This window comes from Neomonachus schauinslandi, chromosome 6, assembly GCF_002201575.2.
Source record: "Neomonachus schauinslandi chromosome 6, ASM220157v2, whole genome shotgun sequence".
NCBI lineage: Eukaryota > Metazoa > Chordata > Mammalia > Carnivora > Phocidae > Neomonachus > Neomonachus schauinslandi.
In genome coordinates this window covers 42,938,532-42,960,449 of record NC_058408.1, presented here as the reverse complement: position 1 = coordinate 42,960,449, position 21,918 = coordinate 42,938,532, and the positions used below count along the sequence as shown (strand labels likewise).

The window sequence follows — 21,918 nt, the reverse complement described above, 5'->3', positions numbered from 1 at the left end:
TAAGACAAAGAGCAGTAATTTTTGGCTTGCCAGGCCCGAGCCTTCCTCCCCTGGGGCAATGTGCCCCACTTCACTGTCATGGCCAGTGTTTGGGGAAATAGGAGCTCCTGACCAACAGGCAGCAATGCGAATACAGCCAGCAATTTGTCCCAGGTCATCCTTAGCTGGTCATCCTTCATCAGGACAAGCAGGCATTTGTGGGGAAGGGGCTGTGTTGGGGGAGGCCCTCTGTCAGAGGAAAGCCATCCAAGAGGATTTGTAGCACAGTCAGATAAGAGAGGGCTGCTCCCCTCTTACAGCAGATTCTTTGATTTTAGGTGAGAGGACGTGAAAGGGTAAATCCCTGTGCCCCGCAGTCCTATCTCCCGCCCTGACGTCCCTGCACACCGGCCAGAGGGTTAACCGTAAGCGCGTGCCTGTATGGCCGCTTTACTGATGCCACGCAGGTAATGACGCTCACCTGTCTCCCCGCCCCTGCCCTTCCCCCTCTCTGCCCCTTCCCACCCCCCTGCTGTGTGAGCCTGCCCGGCCTTCGACTCCCATGGGTGGTCCGTCCCCTCAGGCCATTGGTGTGGACGGTGCTCTCCTTTCTGGGGTGCTTCTTGCAAAGTCGTGGCCTTGCAAGCAGGACCTACCTCAGTGCCAAACCCTCTCATTGACTGGCGGGACTCATGGGGTGGGACTGTGCATGAGCTTGCATCGAACCATTTAGGGACCTCTATACGGTCCTGGCACAGGAAAGAAAGATAAGGGCAAGCTTACTTCTTTTTACTTTTGTTGCCTCGTTCCCTCCCTCCCTCCCTCCCTCCTTCCTTCCTCCTTCTTCCCTCCCTCCCTCCCTTCCTCCTCCCTCTTTCCCCTCCCTCCCTCCTTCCCCTCCCTCCCTCCTTCCCTCCCTCCTTCCTCCTTCTTCCCTCCCTCCCTCCCTTCCTCCTCCTTCCTTCCCCTCCCTCCCTCCTCCCCTCCCTCCCTCCTTCCTTCCTTTTTAAGTAACTTTAACCTTTGACTCTCACTTCTGCTTCCATTATTTCAAACCTAACTAACAAGGTTATAATTCAGATCTCAGCTAGACCAGATGGAAAATCAAAACCATTGGGCCCCAAAGAATATTTTGTGGAAGATTTCTGGAAACTATTGGGGAGAACCACTGTTGTCTCGGTAACGAGTATACCCTTTACATTTAAAGGGTTTAGCCCCTGCTAAACGTTGTTAGATGGCTTGTGTGGATTTGCCATTTTTTTGAAGTCCTCTTAATTGCTCTTGGGGGCATCGACCTGACTATTCTGTGATTGATGATCCTGGGGCACCGAGGAGTGAACTGACTCACTGGAAGTTGGGTTTTGGCCTTGGTGCAGCCCAAGCAAGACCTTTCCTTGAATTCATGGAATGTGGTGCCTCTAAGGCCCTTAATCAGTTACTCGCGTGGCCTGGGGGCAGAGCACCCTGTGATTTATAAGAGTGAGTGGACATAGGATGCTCACCATCGCAGGAGAGATAATAGCTATCGCCAATGTTTCAAAACGCCACAAAATTGATGGCTTCATCATGCGCCTGGCAGAGATAAGAGGTGGGGGCACAGGACGTGCAGGCCCAGTTTTCTGCAGGAGAGGGGATATATCTGGGAACTTGGATGTTCCAGCTTTAAAAGGCTCTTGGAGATGGGCTGTGGAATACAAATGTTGTCAATCCTTGCCAAATATAATACCATCCCACTAGATTTGTTGGATAAGATTTCTGTGAATAACTAGCTTGGGTCAGGGATGGATGCCCATTTGGAGTGAAAGGAAGAGATTGAATTGGACGGCCTCTAGCGTCTCTGCCCAGGCCCGGGATTCACAAATCAGGGGAAGGGAAAGCCAGGCTAGAAGGACTTCCTTTCCACGTGGAGAATAACATCTCTGGGACTATTTCTGTGGCACATTGTTACCAGCGTGCACGTGGCAGTGCCCTTTTATAAGTCACTCTTTGGTCCTGATTGGATTACAGCCAACCCTTCCCACTTCCCTTTGCTCTCCATGTGAGGAGCTGCCATGGGTTAAAGGTCAGGGGTCAGTAAACTTACTCTGTCAGGGGCCAGAGAGTAAATATTTTGAGTTCTATGGGCCATACAGTCTGTGTTGCAACCACCCAACTCGGCCCTGGTGCTCGAAAGCAGCTTTAGACAATATGTAAATAATGGGTGTTGTTGTGTTCCAATAAAACTTTATTTACACAAACAGGCATCTCTCAGGGACACAGTTTGCTGATCTGTGGTTAAAGGTAAAAAGGGGCTAATGTTGGACGTTGGAGAGAGACATTAGTGTAATTCCTCATCGGACCTTCCATAACAGATAACATGTAAATGTCTGGTCCTTAGGAAAATAAAAAATATGAGAATTTTAAACATACATGCTAAAGTTTTAAACAGGTTGATTAAGAGAAGCCAAAATACAAATAGGAATATGAGAGCTTAGTTAAGTAACTAAAAGAATGGAGAAAGGGGCCCTGGTTCTTAGCTGCTGATTGTACCAGCTGCTCTGGCCCTCACCTGCAGGTGTTGGTCCTGGCTGGTCCGTAGCCATTCATGAATCTGTATCCCCAGGTTTGGGGGATGAGTGGGGAGCACCTGAGTCAGAATTAATTTGCCTGGAAGCTTCATTTGTGCTTGGAGGTTCTGTGATACGCACCCCTGTATTATGCAAGCAACCCTCTACTCTCCGTGCGTGCGTGTGTGTGGGTACCTCTTCTGGGGCTTTGCAATTAGGAGCTGCGGCTGTCTTGCCCTCCTGATGGGAGAGCAAAATGTGGATTGTTATTTTGTCTTCACTGTATTTCCTTTCCCTACAGAGAATCTTAATTTAGAAATTCTTCCAAGATAATGACCTTCATTGACTTACTATCAACTTGCATGTTCGCTTTGAAAGAGCATTAAGCCTCTAGGGGTAGGGTACTTATTACTATGCCAGGAGTCAAGTTAGGGAGTGAGTATATATATCCCTTGATCTTCTAGGTATTTCTCCTCTTGTTCATGAAATCTTTAGGGGCCCCCTGGGGAAGGATGGGGGGTCAGGGGAGGCAGTGCGGGCTCCTGCAGCAGAGTTTCCGGTGCCCTTTATAGAGCTGACAGCTATGATCATGACAGTTCCCCGTCCTTCTGCCCCTGTGCTTCTTGCAGGAACAAAGGGATGAGGACCCGCCTGGGATGCCTGTCTCACAAGTCAGACTCGTGTAGCGATTTCACAGCTATTCTTCCCGACAAACCCAACCGTGCTCTAAAGTGAGTAGTTTGGCCACACGGCATTCCCAGGGTGCTCACCGTGGGGCACCCACCACTGAGCTGTAGGACCTGTTCTCTAGTGAGTTGTTGACCAGATGAGCCGAGGGACAATAAATTCCTGCCACTTGGCGGCTCCTTTTACATCCTTGAGTGCATGGATGTGAATTTTCCTTTTCAGAATGTGTGACCTAACTCAGAATAGGGACCCTCTTTTTACTTTTCAGAAAACCGTATTATCCACCACTCTTATAAAGCTGTGGTGAAGGATGCTTCTTGGTTCTACTTAGTTGTCAGTCTGAGCTCTCAGTTTGGAAACAAACACTCAAATGTGTTCTAAAACTCTGCTTAGGTTCAGATAATTTGGATTCAGTGCCTATACTGGGCAACTACTGGGTTCAATGATGTCATAGATGCACCTCATTTAACCCTCACAGGGTTTGGGGATGTGGGCATCGTGATCCCCATTGCAGAGGTGAAGAGATTAGGGTCATGGTAAAATATGGAGTCGGGAGCTCAGCCTACTTTTTCTGACGCTAAGGCCAGATTCTTTCCATTGTTATCTTGACAACTTTATATCCTGCGCTTATTTAGCTTGGTTCTTTAGACTGAAAGCCAATATACAAATACACTGAATTCCAGTACTGAGGTTTGCCATCAGTTAGTTAAGAATGTACACACTTACAGCAACAGACTTGCAGGAATCCAGGTGGTTTTCATTTGCATCCCACCCCCCGCCCGCCATTGTTCTGATTTGTTTCCCCGAGCAAATCTCAGTGGTTGCTGATGGAGAAGGAGGGTCATTTCAGAAATATTCAAGAGAGATGTTTCTTCTTTCCTAGGAGACTATCCACAGAAGAAGCCACGAGGTGGGCAGATTCCTTTGACGTGCTTCTGTCCCATAAGTGTAAGTAGAATTCAGGTTTCGTCATGTTGCGGCAAATCATCCATTTAGCAAAAGAGGCACCAAATGCCCACCATGATGCAGGTACTACGCCAGGTGCCCCAGACAGCTCCAGTCCCTGCGCTCACAGAGCCTCCTGCTTAGGGGAGTATATAGATAACAAGACGTAATTTAAATGTAGTGGGAAGAGGGCCTTCTTTTCTGTGTTCTGGGTTGAAAGGATGGTCCCAAGAAGCCTTCATGTTTTCGGCAGTTTTAGCAAGAAAGAATTTAGTTTAGGGAGTTGGAGTGATGGGCTCAGTGGGAATGACAGTCTAGTGTCCATCCTAGATCTTGTTTATAAAATTAAATGACCTTCCCCGCCAAGTCGCTGCAGAGTCTTGGTTTACTTATCCATCAAATGAATATTGTGTGCATTTTGTTAGTCGCTTGAGTTGGCAGAGTTTTGTGTTTTCTTGTTTTTTATTTTGGGGGTTTACTACCCCGGCTGTATCACACTCCTCAGTTTCTGGCTGGGTGTGGGTTTTACTAGAATGCATTTCTGCTGTCTCTCCTCTTCTGTTTTCCCATACCCACCCCCCCAAAAAAATTGCAGAAATAATCATGCATATTTCCCTGTGGGAAGGACACCTTGACGCCGGCCAAACTGTGTAGCTCTGGTTGGTAGTCAGACCTGTGTTCTTGATTTTGACCCAGCTCAGCTACTAGACAATTGAGTGGCCTTGATGGACTCCCCCAATCTTCAGATGTCTTTAGAGGTGATTTTTCTTTCAGCTGGTTGAGCACTTCCCTCTGACTAGGCCCCTGATCCTAATAAACTGGTTACTAAATGCTCTTGAATAGATTTTAAAATGAAATGCAAAATCTAAGAATAAGCATATATTTGTAGCATGTAGTTTTGTGAGACAAATAGTCATTTTAGCGTTCTATGGATTACACTTAGGAAGGAAAACAAGGCAGCAGAGATACAGTGTGTGTGACATATGGCTTATGTCACAAACAGCAAGCTTATGTGGTGAATTTGCCAAGGTAATGGCATATGTACAGTGATAGTTAGGATTCGACAGTAAGGCTTGTTCTTTTTTTTTTTTTTTTTTAAAGATTTTATTTATTCATTTGAGACACAGAGATACAGAGAGAGAGAGAGCATGAGCAGGGGGAGAGGCAGGGGGAGAGGGAGAAGCAGACTCCCGGCTGAGCCAGGAGCCTGATGTGGGGCTCGATCCCAGGACCCTGGGATCGTGACCTGAGCTGAAGGCAGACGCTTAACCATCTGAGCCACCCAGGTGCCCCAGGCTTGTTCTTTATGAGGCCATTTTGACTTGTTTTCTGGAGTCACAATAGGCTAAACAAACGTCACTATTAACTTACACCTTCTTTTCTGGCTGCATTTGCTTCAAGGTCATCTTGGAGTTTGGTTTCTATTTCAGCCTCATGACTGACTCACTTAGTTCAAGTCCCTGAGGCTGTTTCCTCATTCCGAAATGGTGATAGAAATACCTGTGTGCTACCTGTCACCTGGGTCAGGGAATCTTCATAAGAGGACACCTTTAGATGATTTGGGGTTCTCTACTTAAAGGTATTTTGAAAGAATATGGTGGTATTTTTTTTTAAATGATGCTTTTATTTATTGAATGCAAAATAAACGTGCCTTAAGAATAGGTTTGCAAATTTCACCACCAATTATTAATGCTGAGCCATTACAGACAGAGTTTATGGTGGTTCAATTAACGGATGCGATCTCAGGGTATATTTGGATTGCTGCAGTGGCAAGACCTGGAGATTTAAGAGCTTCCATGTTATTTGATTCAATGACTTTTAGATCTGAAGATGCTTGCTTCTGCTTCTATGGGGGATGGCTTCGGTTTCCAGGAATGCAGTAACACTTTTCTGAGATGGGGATTCCACTAAGGGATTACAAGCTGACACCAGATTGCTTCTTTGTCAGACCACTGCAGAATGAACTGTAAAGTTCTGTGATCCTTCTTGGAGTCTGATGTTCTGTTTTGATTTCTGTTTAGTACAGAAATAAAAAGCCAATGGAGTAAATGTCTTTGAGAAGAAAGAGGCCTGTATTCATGGGTCACTGGCAGAATTGCAAGGTTTTAGAGCTTGACCGACTCCTCCCTGGGAGGCGACAGAGCCAGGTTACCTTGAAGGGTGTTGACAACTTTCTTAAAGTCTAATTAATTTGGGCTAATATTGTGACTCAATTAGGGCTGATTAATCTTTTCCAAAGGGATTGCATGTGTGCTGGTCCCTTAGGAGGGACAGCAGTTGATCAGAGGTGTGCAGGGCTTTCAATTAAGATAGCAAAATGTCCTAAAAAGTAAAGAAAGGAGAATCACTGAATGAGCTTCCGGAAAAAAATGTGCATTAGTCTAGAAACCACCCCCCTGGTAATCCTCTATACCTAGGAAACTGTCCTCCCTGAGTTTTCTATTTCGGATAATTCAGATAATTATTTTTGTTCCCATTCTCAATTTATAGAGCATCTTTACCCTCCCTGCTCTGCCTGGCTGTTTTGGGCACTCATTTATTTAAAGAAAGGTGTACTAAGTGTTCATGATGTTTGAAGTCTGTGCTAAGCAGCTGGTTGGGGGCGAGGGCACCAAGATGAACAGGACAGTACCTCCCAGGTGGAGAGTGCAGCCTTCGGAGACATGGACATGCATACAAATCACATAAGAAATAATACAGTGTGCTGCCTACAGACGAGGGAGCTTCAAGATTTCAAATAGAATCCTGACATTCGGTGTTCCTCTTCAATTCCATTCTGTCAGTATTAGAAGTCCTCACTGACCTGACAGCAGCAGGTCTGCTTTGGGTTTAGAGCATGGTTTCCACTTAATTGGAGAACATGCTTCTGTACAATTAAGTTACGAACATTAGCTGGTTGTCAGACCTGCGTAAGGACGATTTTAACTCACTTCTGCTTCCAAATAGCTGGGTAGCCTTAACGGAATCCCTCAATCTCTTGGAAAATCTGGTTCTTTCTTTTTTCTTTTTTTTTTTTTTAAAGATTTTATTTATTTATTTATTTGAGAGAGAGAGAGAGAGAGAAACAGCATGAGAGGGGATAGGGTCAGAGGGAGAAGCAGGCCTCCCGCAGAGCAGGGAGCCCGATGTGGGACTCGATCCCAGGACTCTGGGATCATGACCTGAGCCGAAGGCAGTCGCTTAACCAACTGAGCCACCCAGGCGCCCGGAAAATCTGGTTCTTCATCTATGCACTGAAGGATCTGGAAGAGGATGTCTCAGACACTGGGGATCCAGTCCTACCCTCTTGTTCTAGGATGCTGAGACTGGCCATTAGCAAACACCTAGGCAGGTGGTTTGAGTCAGCGCTGCTTGCAGGGTTATGTAAAACGCCTTCAAAACTGAAATGGTTCAAGCAACCAAATGAGGGGCTAAAGCACTTGTGTTATGAGGCTTTCTCTCCTTGACAGGGTCCCGCTGTGTAGGCAGCACTTCTCAGGTTCAAACCTCAGGAAAAGAAGAAAGCAACTTTACTTTTTAAACTTAAGAGGGAAAAGAAATCTGGAAAGTAAATATTTGGAGCAGTTTGGTTTCCAATCACATTTGCTTACAAGGATAAAGCTGAAGAAGCATGCACGGAGGTCTGGGGGATAGATACCTGCTGAGGGTTTTTTTTTTTTAAACTAAGAAATGAAAAATAAAATTAAAATTGCTGATGACTTTATTAGCTAATAAAGGATTTCTTTTTTTTTAAGATTATTTATTTATTTATTTGACAGAGAGAGAGAGAGCACAAGCAGGGGGAGCGGCAGGCAGAGGGAGAGGGAGAAGCAGACTCCCCGCTGAGCAGGGAGCCAGACATGGGGCTCGGTTCCAGGACCCTGGGATCCTGACCTGACCTGAAGGCAGACGCTTAACCAACTGAGCCACCCAGGCGCCCCAGCGAAGGATTTATTTTATTTTATTTTATTTTTTATTTTATTATGTTAGTCACCATACATTACATTATTAGCTTTTGATGTAGTGTTCCATGATTCATTGTTTGCGTATAACACCCAGTGCTCCATGCAATACGTGCCCTCTTTAATACCCATCACTGGGCTAACCCATCCCCCTACTCCCCTCTAGAACCCTCAGTTTGTTTCCAAAGGATTTCTAATGTGGGTTAATTTGGCATCTTTTTCCTGCTCACTCAGGGACAGTTAGACTTGGTGTCTGTGAGCTGTGCACCTAGGCTGCCCCCGAGGGTGTGTGTGTGTGCATGTGTGTGTGTGTGCACACACCCAGAAGACTTCCTGTCTCTGCAGCTCATACCCAGGAGAGTGAAGGCTCCCAGCTTGTGGGAAATTTTTCCTGACGGGTTGGGGGAGAGCGTGCACAAAACTGTATGTCTTTTGCTTTGATTTCCTCATGATGTTCAGGCATATGCTTGTTATTTGTCCAGCTTTTAGTGGGACATTCAGTCCTGAGCTCTAAATCAGTTCAAACTCTGATTCTCCTTCCTTCCTTCCTTCTTTCCTTCCTCCTTCCTTCCTTTGTGGGATTTTTTTTTTTTTTTGAGGGGGACATAAAAGTTGGATTCATTCCAGTTTTAAGGGGACAGTGTAGACAGGGTTCCTTCTCCTTCCTTTTCCTTTTTTCAGCCTGATCCCACACCTGGATGACAGAGCACCTCACCCTGGGCATCCATTTGGTCCTTGGCTTTGTTTCATTGTTTGCACAGAGTGTGGAGGGTCTATGCTGACCTGTCCCCGCCAGGCCCAGAGAATGCCAGGTTAGTGGACTAGTACAATTGAAAGCTCTTTTGCATTCACAGAGTTAGTATCCATCTCTGAGAAAAGGAGACCAATAAAGAAGCTTTTAGTTTTTTAAAATTAGCCCCTCTGGGATAATGATTGAGATATAGGAAAATACAATGACTTGATCTGGTCACACAGCAACCAAGCAGAAAACCCAAAACAAGTAAAAACATGAAAGTTTTTATTAGCTAAAATTTAGTTTTTAGATCTAGTTTTTAAATCTAGTTTTTAAAGCTAATGAAATTCCTTAATTATTCATCCAAACGGTCCTTAGCTTTAGAATGTACAGTTTAACTATCCGGTTCCCATTTATTGCCTCGCCCTCCCCACATCCTTCTCCAAGCCAAAAAATCCTAGAACAGTGTTACTCCAAGTGTGATCCAAAGAAGGCAGCACCAGCAGCTGCTGGGCACTTGGAAGAGATGAAAATTCTGGAGTTCTGTCTCAGACCTACTGGGTCAGTATCTCTGGGGGGTGGGGTGCAGTAATTTTTCCTCAAGCCCTCCAGTAATATTTATGCCCACCAAAGCTTGAGAAGCACTGCTCTAAAACATAGGGAAGTAAAGCATGGATCTGGAGCATCTTGGGAGGCAGGTGGCCTGTGCTTTCCAAGAAACCCACTGAACACTGCATTACAGCCTTCCAATGTCCCTTCGATGGTATGACGTCCATGGATCACCGATGCCAGCTACCTAGCAGGTATAGTGGACGCTGTTCGCAGTAAATAAACATATACAGCAAGTGCGTTTTCTGGATAAATGGAGGCTAAGGGTTAGAAAGAGATATGGGAAGTCGACACGGATCGAAAAGAAGCTTTTCTTCCTCCTTGCTAACCTGTCTGCATTGCTATCATTTTTACTTGCACCCAGGAATATGGGTGCATTTAGCCTTTCTACAAGGAGTGCCTGGAATAGATAATTCTATTATAAAGAATCCAAGCCTGCTGCAAAGCGTTTGAATGAAAAGCAATTGGATGGGCCTCCAACACCCATTCCATTGCTTGCTAGCTATGTGACCTCCAGCCAGTTACATCACCTCTCTAAACCTTGCTTTCCTCATCTGTAAAAGGGGAGTAAGACTTGCCTTGCACAGTTGTTTTGAGAATTAATTGTGATTGTGGTTGTGAAATGCTGAGCATGAGAACGTGAGATGGGGGTGCTCCATAGAGGAGAACGATTTGGATTATTTTTGCTGTAATACAACATTCAGTTCACTGAGAAAACATGGATTTCACACTTCCTGTATGCTAGAGATGACATCAGCTTCTTTCCACAGGCAGCTGAAGGCTGAACGCAAGGGTTGAGTGGGGACTGTATTAGAATCGCAAGGGGGCTTATTCAAATTCCATAATACCTCACCCTCCTTTGCCTCATGAGCTTTTGGCACCCCTCCCTCATCCCTTCCCAACTTCCCCTCAGGGACTGTGAGAGACTCCCTCTGGGGATTTGGTTTTCAAAAGGCCTGCAGGCGAATCTGATATATTCCCTCTTTGAGCTTCCCAGCAGTGTTCCTATATCAGGCTAGTTAGACAAATATTCCTGGACATTTAGAATCTTTTAGGTGAGGGACTGGTGCACCTGGAGTTTTATAATATTTCTCTGGTATTGAAGGAGTCATTTGTGAATGCTTTTACCCTACCAGGGACCCTTCTCTTTTGTCTTCCCTTAAATAGAAAACTCCTTGCTAATTTCTCATGATAGTTGACCCAGCTTCTGCTTGATGAAATAGTAAAGAACATTGGAATGGGAGTTGTAAGACCCAGGCTGTCCGCAGTCTGCTGCTACCATGTCCTAGGAATAAGAAGCCACTCAACCTTAGAGCCTCACCATTCCCTTGTGTCCAGTTTAGGGCTTGATCCTAGGGTCTCTCATGTCCCTTCTGGCTCAAAGAGTCTAACAACTGTCAGGTCCTACTACTATTGTAACATACCATCTTGCTGTATGTATACTAACAAAGTGAAGATCATTGAAGAAAATTATGTTAATCACAAGACTGAAGTATAATTAGCATGGCAGTTGCTTCCAATAAATGTCAGTAACTGGAAATGGTTTATTCTCTAAATAATCTCCTTACCTAAACCTTGCTAAGCCCGTTATTTGTTTTAAAAAACCTGTATTTTACAGATAACGCACACAAAAAAGACTTTGATCCTACTGCTGTTCTCATCACAAATTTCAAAGTGGTGAACTCAGTTGTGAATGAAAGAGATTTTTGACTTCACCATTAGTATATGTATCCTGGATTTTATAAATATATTTTCCTTTCCTATCCAATGTCTGACCTTGGAACCCATTCACCAGTTTATTTTTTTCCTATTGATGAGGGATGCAAGAGGGCTCTGGTCTTTGGGACAGCACTTTAGTAAACAGAGAGGTTCCCCCTGCCCCCCCAAAAAATCTTTCTTGTGATCTGGTATGTTTCCAAGCCTGGGAAATGAGTGAGGCTCAAGCCCACCCACATGCCAGCTGTATCAGGGCTCCTGGACCTTGAACTGTTACCTAAGCCACCCTCCCTGCTGCACCAGCTGCACTGCTCATTCATAGTGACCCAATTTCTTTTCTTATGTAAGCACCCTGCATCACAGAACCAAGCAGGAGAGTGCCGGTGGGCAGCAGCATGTGTGGCCATGGGGATGTTCTTGTAGATTCTGTGCATGCTCAGGGGGATGCCCGGATTCTGCCGAGTGTTCTAGGAATCCTGGACATAAGCCTTTCCCTTCCTGCGACTGGACGGATACTAATTAAAAAAAAATGTGTAATGTTCATAGAGCCTTGACTTCTTAGCATGCCATACAAAGAAAACCAAAGTGAACTGAAAAAATGAAACTAAAAAAAAAAAAGGCAGATCCTTCTGTTTCTCTTCCATCTTCCTGAACTGTTTACCACCTACCACCTTTAAGTGACCAGGATTGTTCGGGGGAATTAGGTGTGTTTACTCTGCATGATTACTCTACAGGTATAATGGTCCCGAAGACGCACAGAGCCCTCACTGAGGGTTGGGCCCTGTGTGTATTAACTCCACCTCACCCCAAAAGCCCCATGGAGCAGGTCCTATTAGGATCTACATTTCACAGATGAGGGAACTGAGGCACAGAGTGTTTAAGCATGGTGCCCAAGGTGGTGCTGAGCTAGTTACATGTCCAAGCCAGGACAGAAGAGCTTTAGGACAGAATCCCAGGCAGAATAGTATGAGGGATCAGAGAGAAGTCACTCCTTCCAGCTTCTTGAAATCTGTGGAGGTACTAAAGGGGGGCCTCCAGTTCCCTAGGTACCTGGGAAGGAGCAGGGTCTGGGGTACACAGGGGCCCAGGCAGAGGAGCACCGCTAATGCAAAGCAGGTCCCACTGAGAGATGCCAGTAAATGCTCATGAGCCTTTCAGAAATAAATGGACATCCTTCATTTTAACCAAACCCAGTTTATGGACAAGCAGAAGGGAAGGAGAGGGTCCTGGTAGAGAGAAGGAAGGGGGAAGAGGGAAGGAGGGGCAAAAAGGGACGGAGGACAGAAGAAAAGGATGAGGGGCTGAGAAAGATGCTGAAGAGTCAGAGAGAGGACCAGGCAGAAAGTTTGCTGGGAAGAGGTGGGAGGGGTTAGAAGGAGGAGGAAAGGATATAGCTGGGAAGAAAAGCATCTGTTCTGGTCCCATACAATTCCTTTGCTGGGTCCCCTAAGCAGGAAAGGTGGGCCAGGTCTGGGCCAGGTGGGCTGTATACAAAGGCAGCTGGTGCTGTCTGCTCTGGGAAGGGGAGGGTCTCCTCCAGCCTCAGGGGGCCTTCCACCCCCTTCTCACTTCCATTGTTCTCAGGTGAAGTTTTTGTTTGCACGGTGAACCTCACCCCAGCCTTGTTCAGAGGCAGCCTTGGGAATATGGCAGGGTGGGAAGAGATTGGGACCAAGAGGGGTGGGTGAGCAGAGGACGAGGGCTGTGGACAGGCACAGTCTGTGTGGGGCTTTGTGAGCTTTTTCTTTGCCACAGTCTGTTCTCTAGATGCTGCTTCTTAGGTCCGGACCTCCCTAGGCCTTCTCCCCCCAGGTTCCCCATCTCACCTCCCTAGGCCTTCTCCCCCTCACTTCCCCATCTCACCTCCCTAGGCCTTCTCCCCCCAACTTCTGATCTCTCCTCAAGCTCTTCTTTTGAAATCCCTGACAAATTTTAAGTGCCATATTTTGCTTTGGTCCCCCTCCCACTCTCTCTGAAGCCGACTCTGGAAATTCAGGTGATTGCATCTTGGGTTGAGGCCGCCTGAAAGAGCTCAACGTCTTTACAAGGTCACTTAGCCACACTTTGTTACAGTGTCCCCAGGCTACCACTGGGGAATGTGCCAGTCTGCTCTTTAGGATGGCCCTGTGCCTCAGGGAGGTGGCCGTGCTGCAGGAGAGAAGAGAGTTTAGACAGATTCCAGGTTACTGGGAGCACCTCATGGCCTCAGTTGTCACCACAGATAAGGTGATGGCAGGTGTCCTCCTGCAGGAGAACCTCCAGCTCTGTGAGCTAGACATCTCATTTGCCCTAGTACTTTCAGTGTGATTGCTTGATCTGGGGTTTTTGTCCATCCGTCCTTTGGAGGGAGAGCTAACATGAGGCTCTCCGATCACGAGAGGAGACACAGGCAGAGTGGGCTCTGAAGTCACACAGATGTGGGTGCGAATCCACTGTCCACCTCTTACTGGCCGAGTGACCCCACACATTGAACTTAAACTCTCCAAGTCTCACTTTCCCTCTTTGTGAAATGAGCTTCCATAAGAGCTAACATGTATTGACTGCTGGATCGCCTCATTTCGTCCTCATAACAATCTGGGGCAGCAAGTCCCAGTATTATTCCCATTTTACAGATGAGATGCAGCAGGCTTCAAGATGTTAGGACCCTTTTCTGAGGTTGCACAGATTCAGACCCAGGCTGTCTGACTCCAGGACCTCTGCCTTGACAATAGGGTGGGTGTGAAGATTGAATGAGTTGATATATGTAGATTGGACAACACAGAACTGGGCCCAGGGTAAGTCCTCAGTGTGTGGTGGTGACGATGTTCCTGCGGGGGAGGTGGGAAACAGTTGGCTGAGAGCTGAGTCTGACGCAGGCCTGAGTTGCAAAAGGAGTGCAGAGCAGAGCGATCTTACGCAGGGAGAGTTAATTGGATCCATCCCTCTCACTTTACAGTTGAGGATGCTGAGACCCAGGGAAGTTGAATGTGTTGTCCAAGGTCACAGAGCTAATTATGGGCCTGACTCTGATCAGAACAGATGCTCCCAACTGGGACAGTGGTGCTTCTGTCCCAGGTGGACGGGCAGGGTTCCGTAGGCTGCCTCAGTGAAGCCAACAGGCGATCATGAGCTGGGTATGAGTTTACCACACATTTTATATCAAATCCCCATCCCCGCCTGAGTCAGTCTCAATTGCTTCCAATGTCATTCAGTTGAATTCTGTTGCCCATGTCCATCCTTGTCTCTAGGTTGTTCTGCTACTCCAAGATACTCCTCTGCCTTCCACAGTGACTTTCGATTTCTCCCCACCTCATCTGTTGCCATCATTTCTGGAAACATCACCATCTGTGGAGTTACTCATGGCCCCCTTGTCTTGGGCTGAGATGGCACTCCCCTCCCTGCCCCTCCAGCCATTGCTGGTGTAGGCTTCCTCTAGGCCCTGCCATCTTGCCGAGCCAGGGACTGGACCACTGACTCATGTAAGAACACTGGCTTTGTAGTTTGGCATCCATGCCACTTACTAACCCTGTGACCTTGGGCAAGTGATCTCACTTCTCTAAGCTTCCTTTATCTCTCTACAAAATGGCAGTAGTTCAGGACCTATGCTCTAACTTTGCCATATGGAGCAAATGCTGGTGGTTCATAGAGCATCTAATGTGGTGCCTGGCCCAAAGTAAGTGCGCATTCAGGGCCTGCAGTGGTCCATTTTCAAAATTCCTTCTCTAACGTCAACCTTTTTTTTTTTTTTTAACCTCATGGTTATCCTTCTCCTCTTTTCCTATGTTCCAACGTTTAGATCCTAAATCCTTGCTGTTCTCCGGGTTCAAGCTTCGTCTGCCAACTAGAACTGATGGTCCTTTCTTTGAACGATGGGTGCATCCTCAGAGTTAAAAGTTCTTGCTCCCTTCCTGGTGCCTCATAACCATGTTCAGGAGCTGGAACCTAGGACCTCACAAGTCTTTGCCTATTTCTTACCCTATTCCTGCTTATTTTTCCAAAGTACCTATTCCAAACCCTTCCCAAACCCCTGTATCACACACTGGACTTATAATATTCAACTAATTATTTTAAATTATTGCTCAAAGTCTGTGACACTGGACTAGCTTTTGAGTTCTGTGAGGTGGTGACTTCATCTGATTTACTCATGCCATATCCTCACAGCCTAGCACGTGGAGGAAGCCTGCCTTCATGGGGACTTCACCCCAAATTAATGAAGATCAAAGCTGTTCAGCCTTATACATCTCAAAGATGCCCCTTCCCTGGCCAGTTCTTTCTATCCTCACCCACCCCACTTTCTTTTTCTCTACTTTTGACTTTAAGGGAGAAAAGTTCTCCTACTCCTTCTTGGTCCCCCTCCTTCTCTAGGATTTGTCTTCACCAGATATATTCTTTTGATTCTTTAATCTTTCTCTTCCCTTGGTCTTTTCCTTCTGCCTGCAAATACATCTAAAAAAGATCTTGCTTTAGAGTCATATGGACCTGGTAGCAAAACTTGGTTCCCCTTGCCAGCTGTGGAACTGGGACACATCTTCGACTTCTGTAAGTAAGTCTTAATGTCTTCGTTTGGAAAACCAGAGTGCTACTATCTATGTATCAGCATTGTTGTGAAAATAAATTGAGCTGGTGTTTGCAAAATCCCCAGCAAAAAATATGGCATGTAGTAAATAAATAAAATTTTATGCCCCAAATCCTAAATAAATACATAAAAATAAAACCCTGCCATCCCTAGGTCCCACCATCTTCTCCAGCTAAAATCAGACAGGAATTCCTTCATTTTCCTGCACCCAAACTAGAAATTTCCCTGTATCCACATGCAGCCCTTTCTCTTCCGCTCCATCATAATTCTCTTCTCAGGCTTATTTCTGCAACATTTTATCAGTTACACTCTTTCTGTCCTTCAATTTCAACTCCTTCTAGTCAAGCAGTCTTTTCTGATTAGATCAGCATTCAAACATACTCAAGACCATCTTACCAAAAACAAAACAAAACAAAACAAAAAACAAAACACACAATAACAACAAAGCCAGAAAACCCCAAGCCCTTCTTTCCTGACCTCTGATTTCCTTCCAGTTATGCTGTCTGATCTCTCTCCTCCCCTTCTTGCAAGAAACATCTAAATGAACTATTTCTGCTTCCTCTCCTCTCTTTCACCCCCACGTTCACCCCAGGGCCCCCATCACACCACTAAAGCTGCAGCTGCCCATGGTCGCTGAATCTCATCACTGAATCCAACAACCGCCTCTCGGACCGTAGCTAGCTTGATCTCTGGGTAGCACTGGCCACATGGCCGCTTTCTCCTCCTCAAAACCTTCGCTTCCCTGGGTTTTTGCAGTGCTGTATTATCCTTCTGTCTCTCTGGCTCTTTCACAGGATTCTTGATGTATCTTATAAGTAGGCTCAATAATTGTTTACGTGATTATTATTATTAAACACTAGTCTTCCTGAGCTATTTCTAATTACTCAAACATTCTTAATTATTGGCCTTCGCTGGTGTGGCTCTCCCTTCCTACAATTCTCTTCTCCATCCCCCCTTCCCTTCTTTCAGTTAGCTTCCTGCTCCTCCTACTTTACATCTCAGCTTAGAAGCTTCTCCGTCCTTCTTAGGGCCTTAGGTCTGGCTGAGGCATCCCTGCTGAGTGCTTTCACAGCAACCTATGCTTACCCTGCCATCCCACTTATTGTGTATATCGGAACTACCAAATTATACTTTCTTGGCTCAAACGGCCCTTTCACTGCAAGTTCTGAGGGCTTAGCTGTGCCTGTTTTTAGCACATCTTGAAGACTGTCTGGGTCCCTTAATGGGTGTATGAATGAGCGAGTGAATGAATGGAGGAGGCATTATTGCTATGTTGGGTTGGGAGTTAGTATACTTTGTATTTTTAATGCTACACAGTATTACCTGCGTGAACTCCGTCAAGCCTGATCTCCAAGCATCAGCTTCTTCCCCTGTAACATTGGGAGAAGTACAGCAACATTCCTGAGAGCACCTTGCAGGTGTTCTCTCTTTTTCAATCCACACAAAGGCCCAACAAAGCTGAGACTTCAGTGAAGGGAGATAATGTCTGTCTCTTGTCTCGCATGAGGTCGGAGAGTTTCCCTAGCAGGGTTATCTTCACCAATGCCATCAAGGGAGGCAGAAAGGTAATTTTCTTTATCTGTAACTGGATTCAGTTTTTTCTCGATGGAAAACAACACAAAATCTAACACAAACAACAAACTTCAGCTTTGCCATTCAAAGGATTTGGTCTCTTCCAGTTTAAGAACAAGAGGCCCTTCCAAGTGACTCTTCCAAGCCACTTTGCATTTACTCTTTTAGATAAATGCACAGTGTTTTAGGGTTCTCCCCCTGCCCTTTCCTTCCCAATCCCTGCCCACAGGAGAAGGCTTTTGGCCTGTGGTCCTCATGTCCCCCCTGCATCCACCGATAGCATCCATGGCTCTTGCCATGTGTGGACCAGTCACTGCTCAGAGACCACCTTACTGGACCAGCTCCACCTTGGCTCTCATGGGCACTGAGTCTCTTTGGAGGCTTCCACAGCTCCAAATGGTATTCCAGCCAACCTCTGCCTGTGGCCTCTGCTACAGGGGCCCTTTCTGCAAGCAGTGGCAATCTCCTGGCAGGGGCCCTTTCTGCAAGCAGTGGCAATCTCCTGGCAGGCAGGCTAGCTCTCAGATCTGAGTTCCTCAGAGCCTGGGGAAACCTCTGGGTTACCTCTAAAAGAACTTGGTGGAGACAAGGTGTGGCAAAAAAGAGCATCCACAAGGGATTTTATGGGTAGATTTTATGACCTATTTTGTACATTGGTAGTTTAAAAAAAATCGTTAAAATGAATGAATGATTCTCTGGCCATTTCTCTGTCTAATCTTCGTCATGTTAGTGCTTCCTGCTCTCTTTGATTCTCATTTTATCTTTGGTTTCTACTCCCTCCTCTCAGGGTTTTAAACCCAATGTAAGAATGAGGGTGCGTGGGGCCCTGAGCCAAACTCTCATAGGAGTTTAAACACTACTCTCCTCTTCCTTCCCTGGCACAGGAGCAATTTTATTTCCATCCTGCCTGACGGGAAACAGCCTTACATCATGTTCTGCTTTCTCCATACTCCTTATCTTAGAGGACCATATGTCTTGTCTTACGGTGATCATATGTTCTGGATTTTGTCTATGGTGGCCGTGGTTTATGCCCATTGTCTCTGTGTAATTAATAGGCATGCCCCCCATTGACTCTCAAAAACGTACTGGCTCGGGGGGTAGTTTTCATGGCTACCCTACTTTTGTTAAACACTTTAAATTCAGGCCTCCAAACTTAGATTTCTTTTCGATTTGGGAATTCCATCAAAACCCTTTTCTCTCAAGTTCCTGGCTCTGGCAACTAAAAGTCTTGGTTTTTTATGACAGTTGTTCCAGTGTAGGACATTACAACATCTATTTTGAAAGACAAAGATACCCAATGACTTTTTAATTAGAAATGAAAATGTCTCACAAAAGTAAAAACAAACATTTAAATATGTTGATAGCAGGGCGCCACCAATCCGTGGGATGATCCTGGGCGGCACGTTGTCCTGGTGCACACTGGTGGGCCTCAGATGCTCAGGTGATCCACTCTCTCAGAATTAAGAACTGTTGACATATTGTCCTTTTAACAAGTTTTAGAAAAGAAAGAAAACATTCTGGTCAGAGTCATTTTTAACCAATGCAGTCACCTCATTCTAGGCTGTGTCTGCCCATTCCCTGAGGACAGTTTGTAGAAAGATATAGCTCTAATTTGAGTGGAGGAGAGTGTTTTGAGGGTTAAGATAATTTATAAAATATATCTTAATATAAAAACATTAACTGAATGTATAGGCTATCAGTGGATGTTGTTTTCCAAATCTACATGGTAACCCTGCTCATCTTATTCTGATTGGAAACTCTGTTTGGCAATATGCATGACATGGATTTAAAAAAAATGAAAAGGTGTGTTCATAATTAAATCATTTGGGAGAAAAATTATAATTAATCTTAATTAAACCATGTAATTTGATAAGCAAGATATTTTAAAATAAAGTATCCACAGGCTAAACCATTAAAACACAGGGCCTCAAAGGCTTTTAGAAGAGGCTGGGAACCCTGTGAAGGTAATAGAATGGCTTTAGTGACTGAATTTCAGTGTTTACTTTCAGACGTTCTTCTGGTAGTAGTGAAGGATTTGCCCTGAGGCATTAACACCCTCCTGTAGTTTGTCTTGTAACAGATTGTTGTTTCAGGGTGGTTAACTTGGATTAGGGTAGGGAATGCATTACAAGTATTACTTTGGCCTCATTAGAAACACAGGTTCACCAGTGGACTCAGGGGACAGCGGACTCTGCACTAGGGGACAGGCAGTGACCCCCGAAGGCTGATGAAGAGTGACCAGGGCTTCTCATAATCATTATTACTATGGCTTCCTCAACATTTCTCCCTCACATTGCTACAGTCCTTGAGCGGGAGCAGAGCTTGCCTCTGAGTGTACTTGTGTGTTTAGGAGAGAGTCTTCAAGAGGATGTGGGGCACTGGGGGTTGGACAGTCTGGGCTGGTTTCACATTATTGCTGCCTTTCTCTCTTGCTTCTATAGTTCATGAGCTTAATTAAGCCTCTTCCTCTCTCTCTTCCTCCCCACCCACCACATCCACAGATGGGGTGGCTGCATTCCGTGCCTTCTTGAAGACGGAGTTCAGCGAGGAGAACCTGGAATTCTGGCTGGCGTGTGAGGAGTTCAAGAAGACCAGGTCAACTGCAAAGCTGGTCTCCAAGGCCCATAGGATCTTTGAAGAGTTTGTGGATGTGCAGGCTCCGAGGGAGGTGTGTTGGCAGTGGCGAGTCTTGTAAGACCTCTATCCATGGCTCCTGGCTCACATCACTCTCCTTGTGGGGGTTCAAGCCAGTCTTGATGGGTACTGTCTTTGAACGGAGCCTTACCTCTCTGATGGCTCTTAATGAAAAAAAAAAAAAAAAAAAGGATCACTTTTAAGGTCAGAGCCCAGGGCTTCTAAAAAAGAGCTCTATTAGGAATGTTTTAGCTGTCAAAAATGCGCCTGCAGGACCTGTGTTCCTATAGGGATTCTGCAAGGGTAGATGCCATTGAATCCATGTTAGTTTTCCTAGTGGAAGGCAGCATGGCTTAATGGGATGAGCATCCACTTTGGAATCTTGTTACTAGCTGTGTGATCTTGGCCAAGTCTGCTAGTCTCTCTGAATCACATTTTCCCCAGTGTAAAAGTGTATAATATCCCCTACTTTTCAAGACTACTCTGAGTATTAGAGATAAAGCACCTATTCAACATCTGTCACTGCTGCTTTTTTTTTTTTAAGATTTTGTTTATTTATTTATTTGACAGAAAGAGACACAGTGAGAGAGGGAACACAAGCAGGGGGAGTGGGAGAGGGAGAAGCAGGCTTCCTGCTGAGCAGGGAGCCCAACATGGGGCTCGATCCCAGGACCCTGAGATCATGACCTGAGCTGAAGGCAGACACTTAACGACTGAGCCACCCAGGCACCCCCTGTCACTGCTTCTTAATGGGTCATTACAGTCATTTATATTATCTTATTATAACTTAGTATCATTACAATAATAAAATGAATTGCTATGCTGAGTTATAAAGCAGAATTTTACTTGGGATGGTTTTATAGAAGAAAAATATTTGCTATCTATGATTGCTATCTATCTATAATTCAGTGCATTATATACTTAGAACTCTTCAATTATCCTTTGACTTGGGATGTAGGAGATCTTTGGCCAGTGGCCAGGACATTGTAGGCTCCTTATAATGCTGCTTGGAAGAGAGATGTCCATTATAACCATGGTCTCTCTTCCGGGGACATTTGTTTCCCTAGTAGGTAGGGCAAGCTTTCTTTACGGAATCCACATTAATACTTACCTTCAGTCTCACCCTTTGCCTGATACGGTGAAGACCCCTGGCTTAGGAGTTAAGTGATTAGGGTTTTGCCTTGACTCTGTTACTATCTTTCCATAATACTTTAGACCAGCTTTTCAGTATCTCCTTTCTTCAGTGTCCTTATCTGTAAATTGGGGTGAGGTATATCTGGTCTTCAGACCTCACAGGATTCTTGTTGGGATCAAAAGGGATGACCTCCAGGAAAACAGTTTGAAAAGCATGAATCAGCTGACATATATAAGATACTGTCATTAATAATTATTACATAGCTAGGAACAGTTGCCAGGCACCTTGGCCCTTGAGGGCCTGTGACCATGCTCTCTGTTTGTGTCTCCAGGTAAACATAGACTTCCAGACCCGAGAAGCCACGAGGAAGAACATGCAGGAGCCATCCCTGACTTGCTTTGACCAAGCCCAGGGAAAAGTACACAGCCTCATGGAGAAAGACTCTTATCCCAGGTTCCTGAGGTCCAAAATGTACTTAGATTTGCTGTCCCAAAGCCAGAGGAGGCTCAGTTAGACCTCAGATGGGGACTCTTGGAGATCACTGGCTTTTCCCCTCCCTTTGCTGCCAAGACCATATTCTAACGTGAAATGTGATAGGTGTTCAAAAAGCAATGGCATTTAGGTTGGGAGCCTGGGAATGAGAAATGGATGAAAGGCCATTCCAAAGTAAGATCCAGTCACCAGAGCTTGGACTCTATTCCATTTATCCATGTTTGTGTTTCGGTTAGTGGTAGAACCTTGCTGCTATTACCCTTCTTCTGGGTCAGCGACTTGCCCTCCATAATGCCTTGGGTCATCTCCACTGAGAAGGCAGATTTGCTAGCTGGGCTAATGTGTAAATAATGCAAATGCAATTTCCGCCACTT

The 21,918-nt window shown here is 45.5% G+C and overlaps 1 protein-coding gene across 1 annotated transcript; it reads left to right on the top strand.

The window, feature by feature from the left end:
• The first annotated feature begins 420 nt into the window (after positions 1-420).
• On the top strand, positions 421-21,682 carry RGS8 (regulator of G protein signaling 8). The gene is made up of 5 exons (XM_021682575.2): positions 421-446; positions 3,155-3,256; positions 4,096-4,160; positions 19,785-19,951; positions 21,384-21,682. Exons 1-5 carry the CDS (start codon positions 421-423, stop codon positions 21,564-21,566), a joined length of 543 nt encoding a protein of 180 aa, XP_021538250.1. The 3' UTR covers positions 21,567-21,682.
• The last annotated feature ends 236 nt before the right edge of the window (positions 21,683-21,918 follow it).

Bases quoted from the DNA above. Each gene is read 5' to 3' on its own strand.
- RGS8 (XM_021682575.2), top strand. From the start codon at position 421: ATGGCCGCTTTACTGATGCCACGCAG. The intron at 4,161-19,784 runs GTAAGTAGAATT...CCACATCCACAG, and splicing joins CGTGCTTCTGTCCCATAAGT to ATGGGGTGGCTGCATTCCGT. The intron at 19,952-21,383 runs GTGTGTTGGCAG...TTGTGTCTCCAG, and splicing joins ATGTGCAGGCTCCGAGGGAG to GTAAACATAGACTTCCAGAC.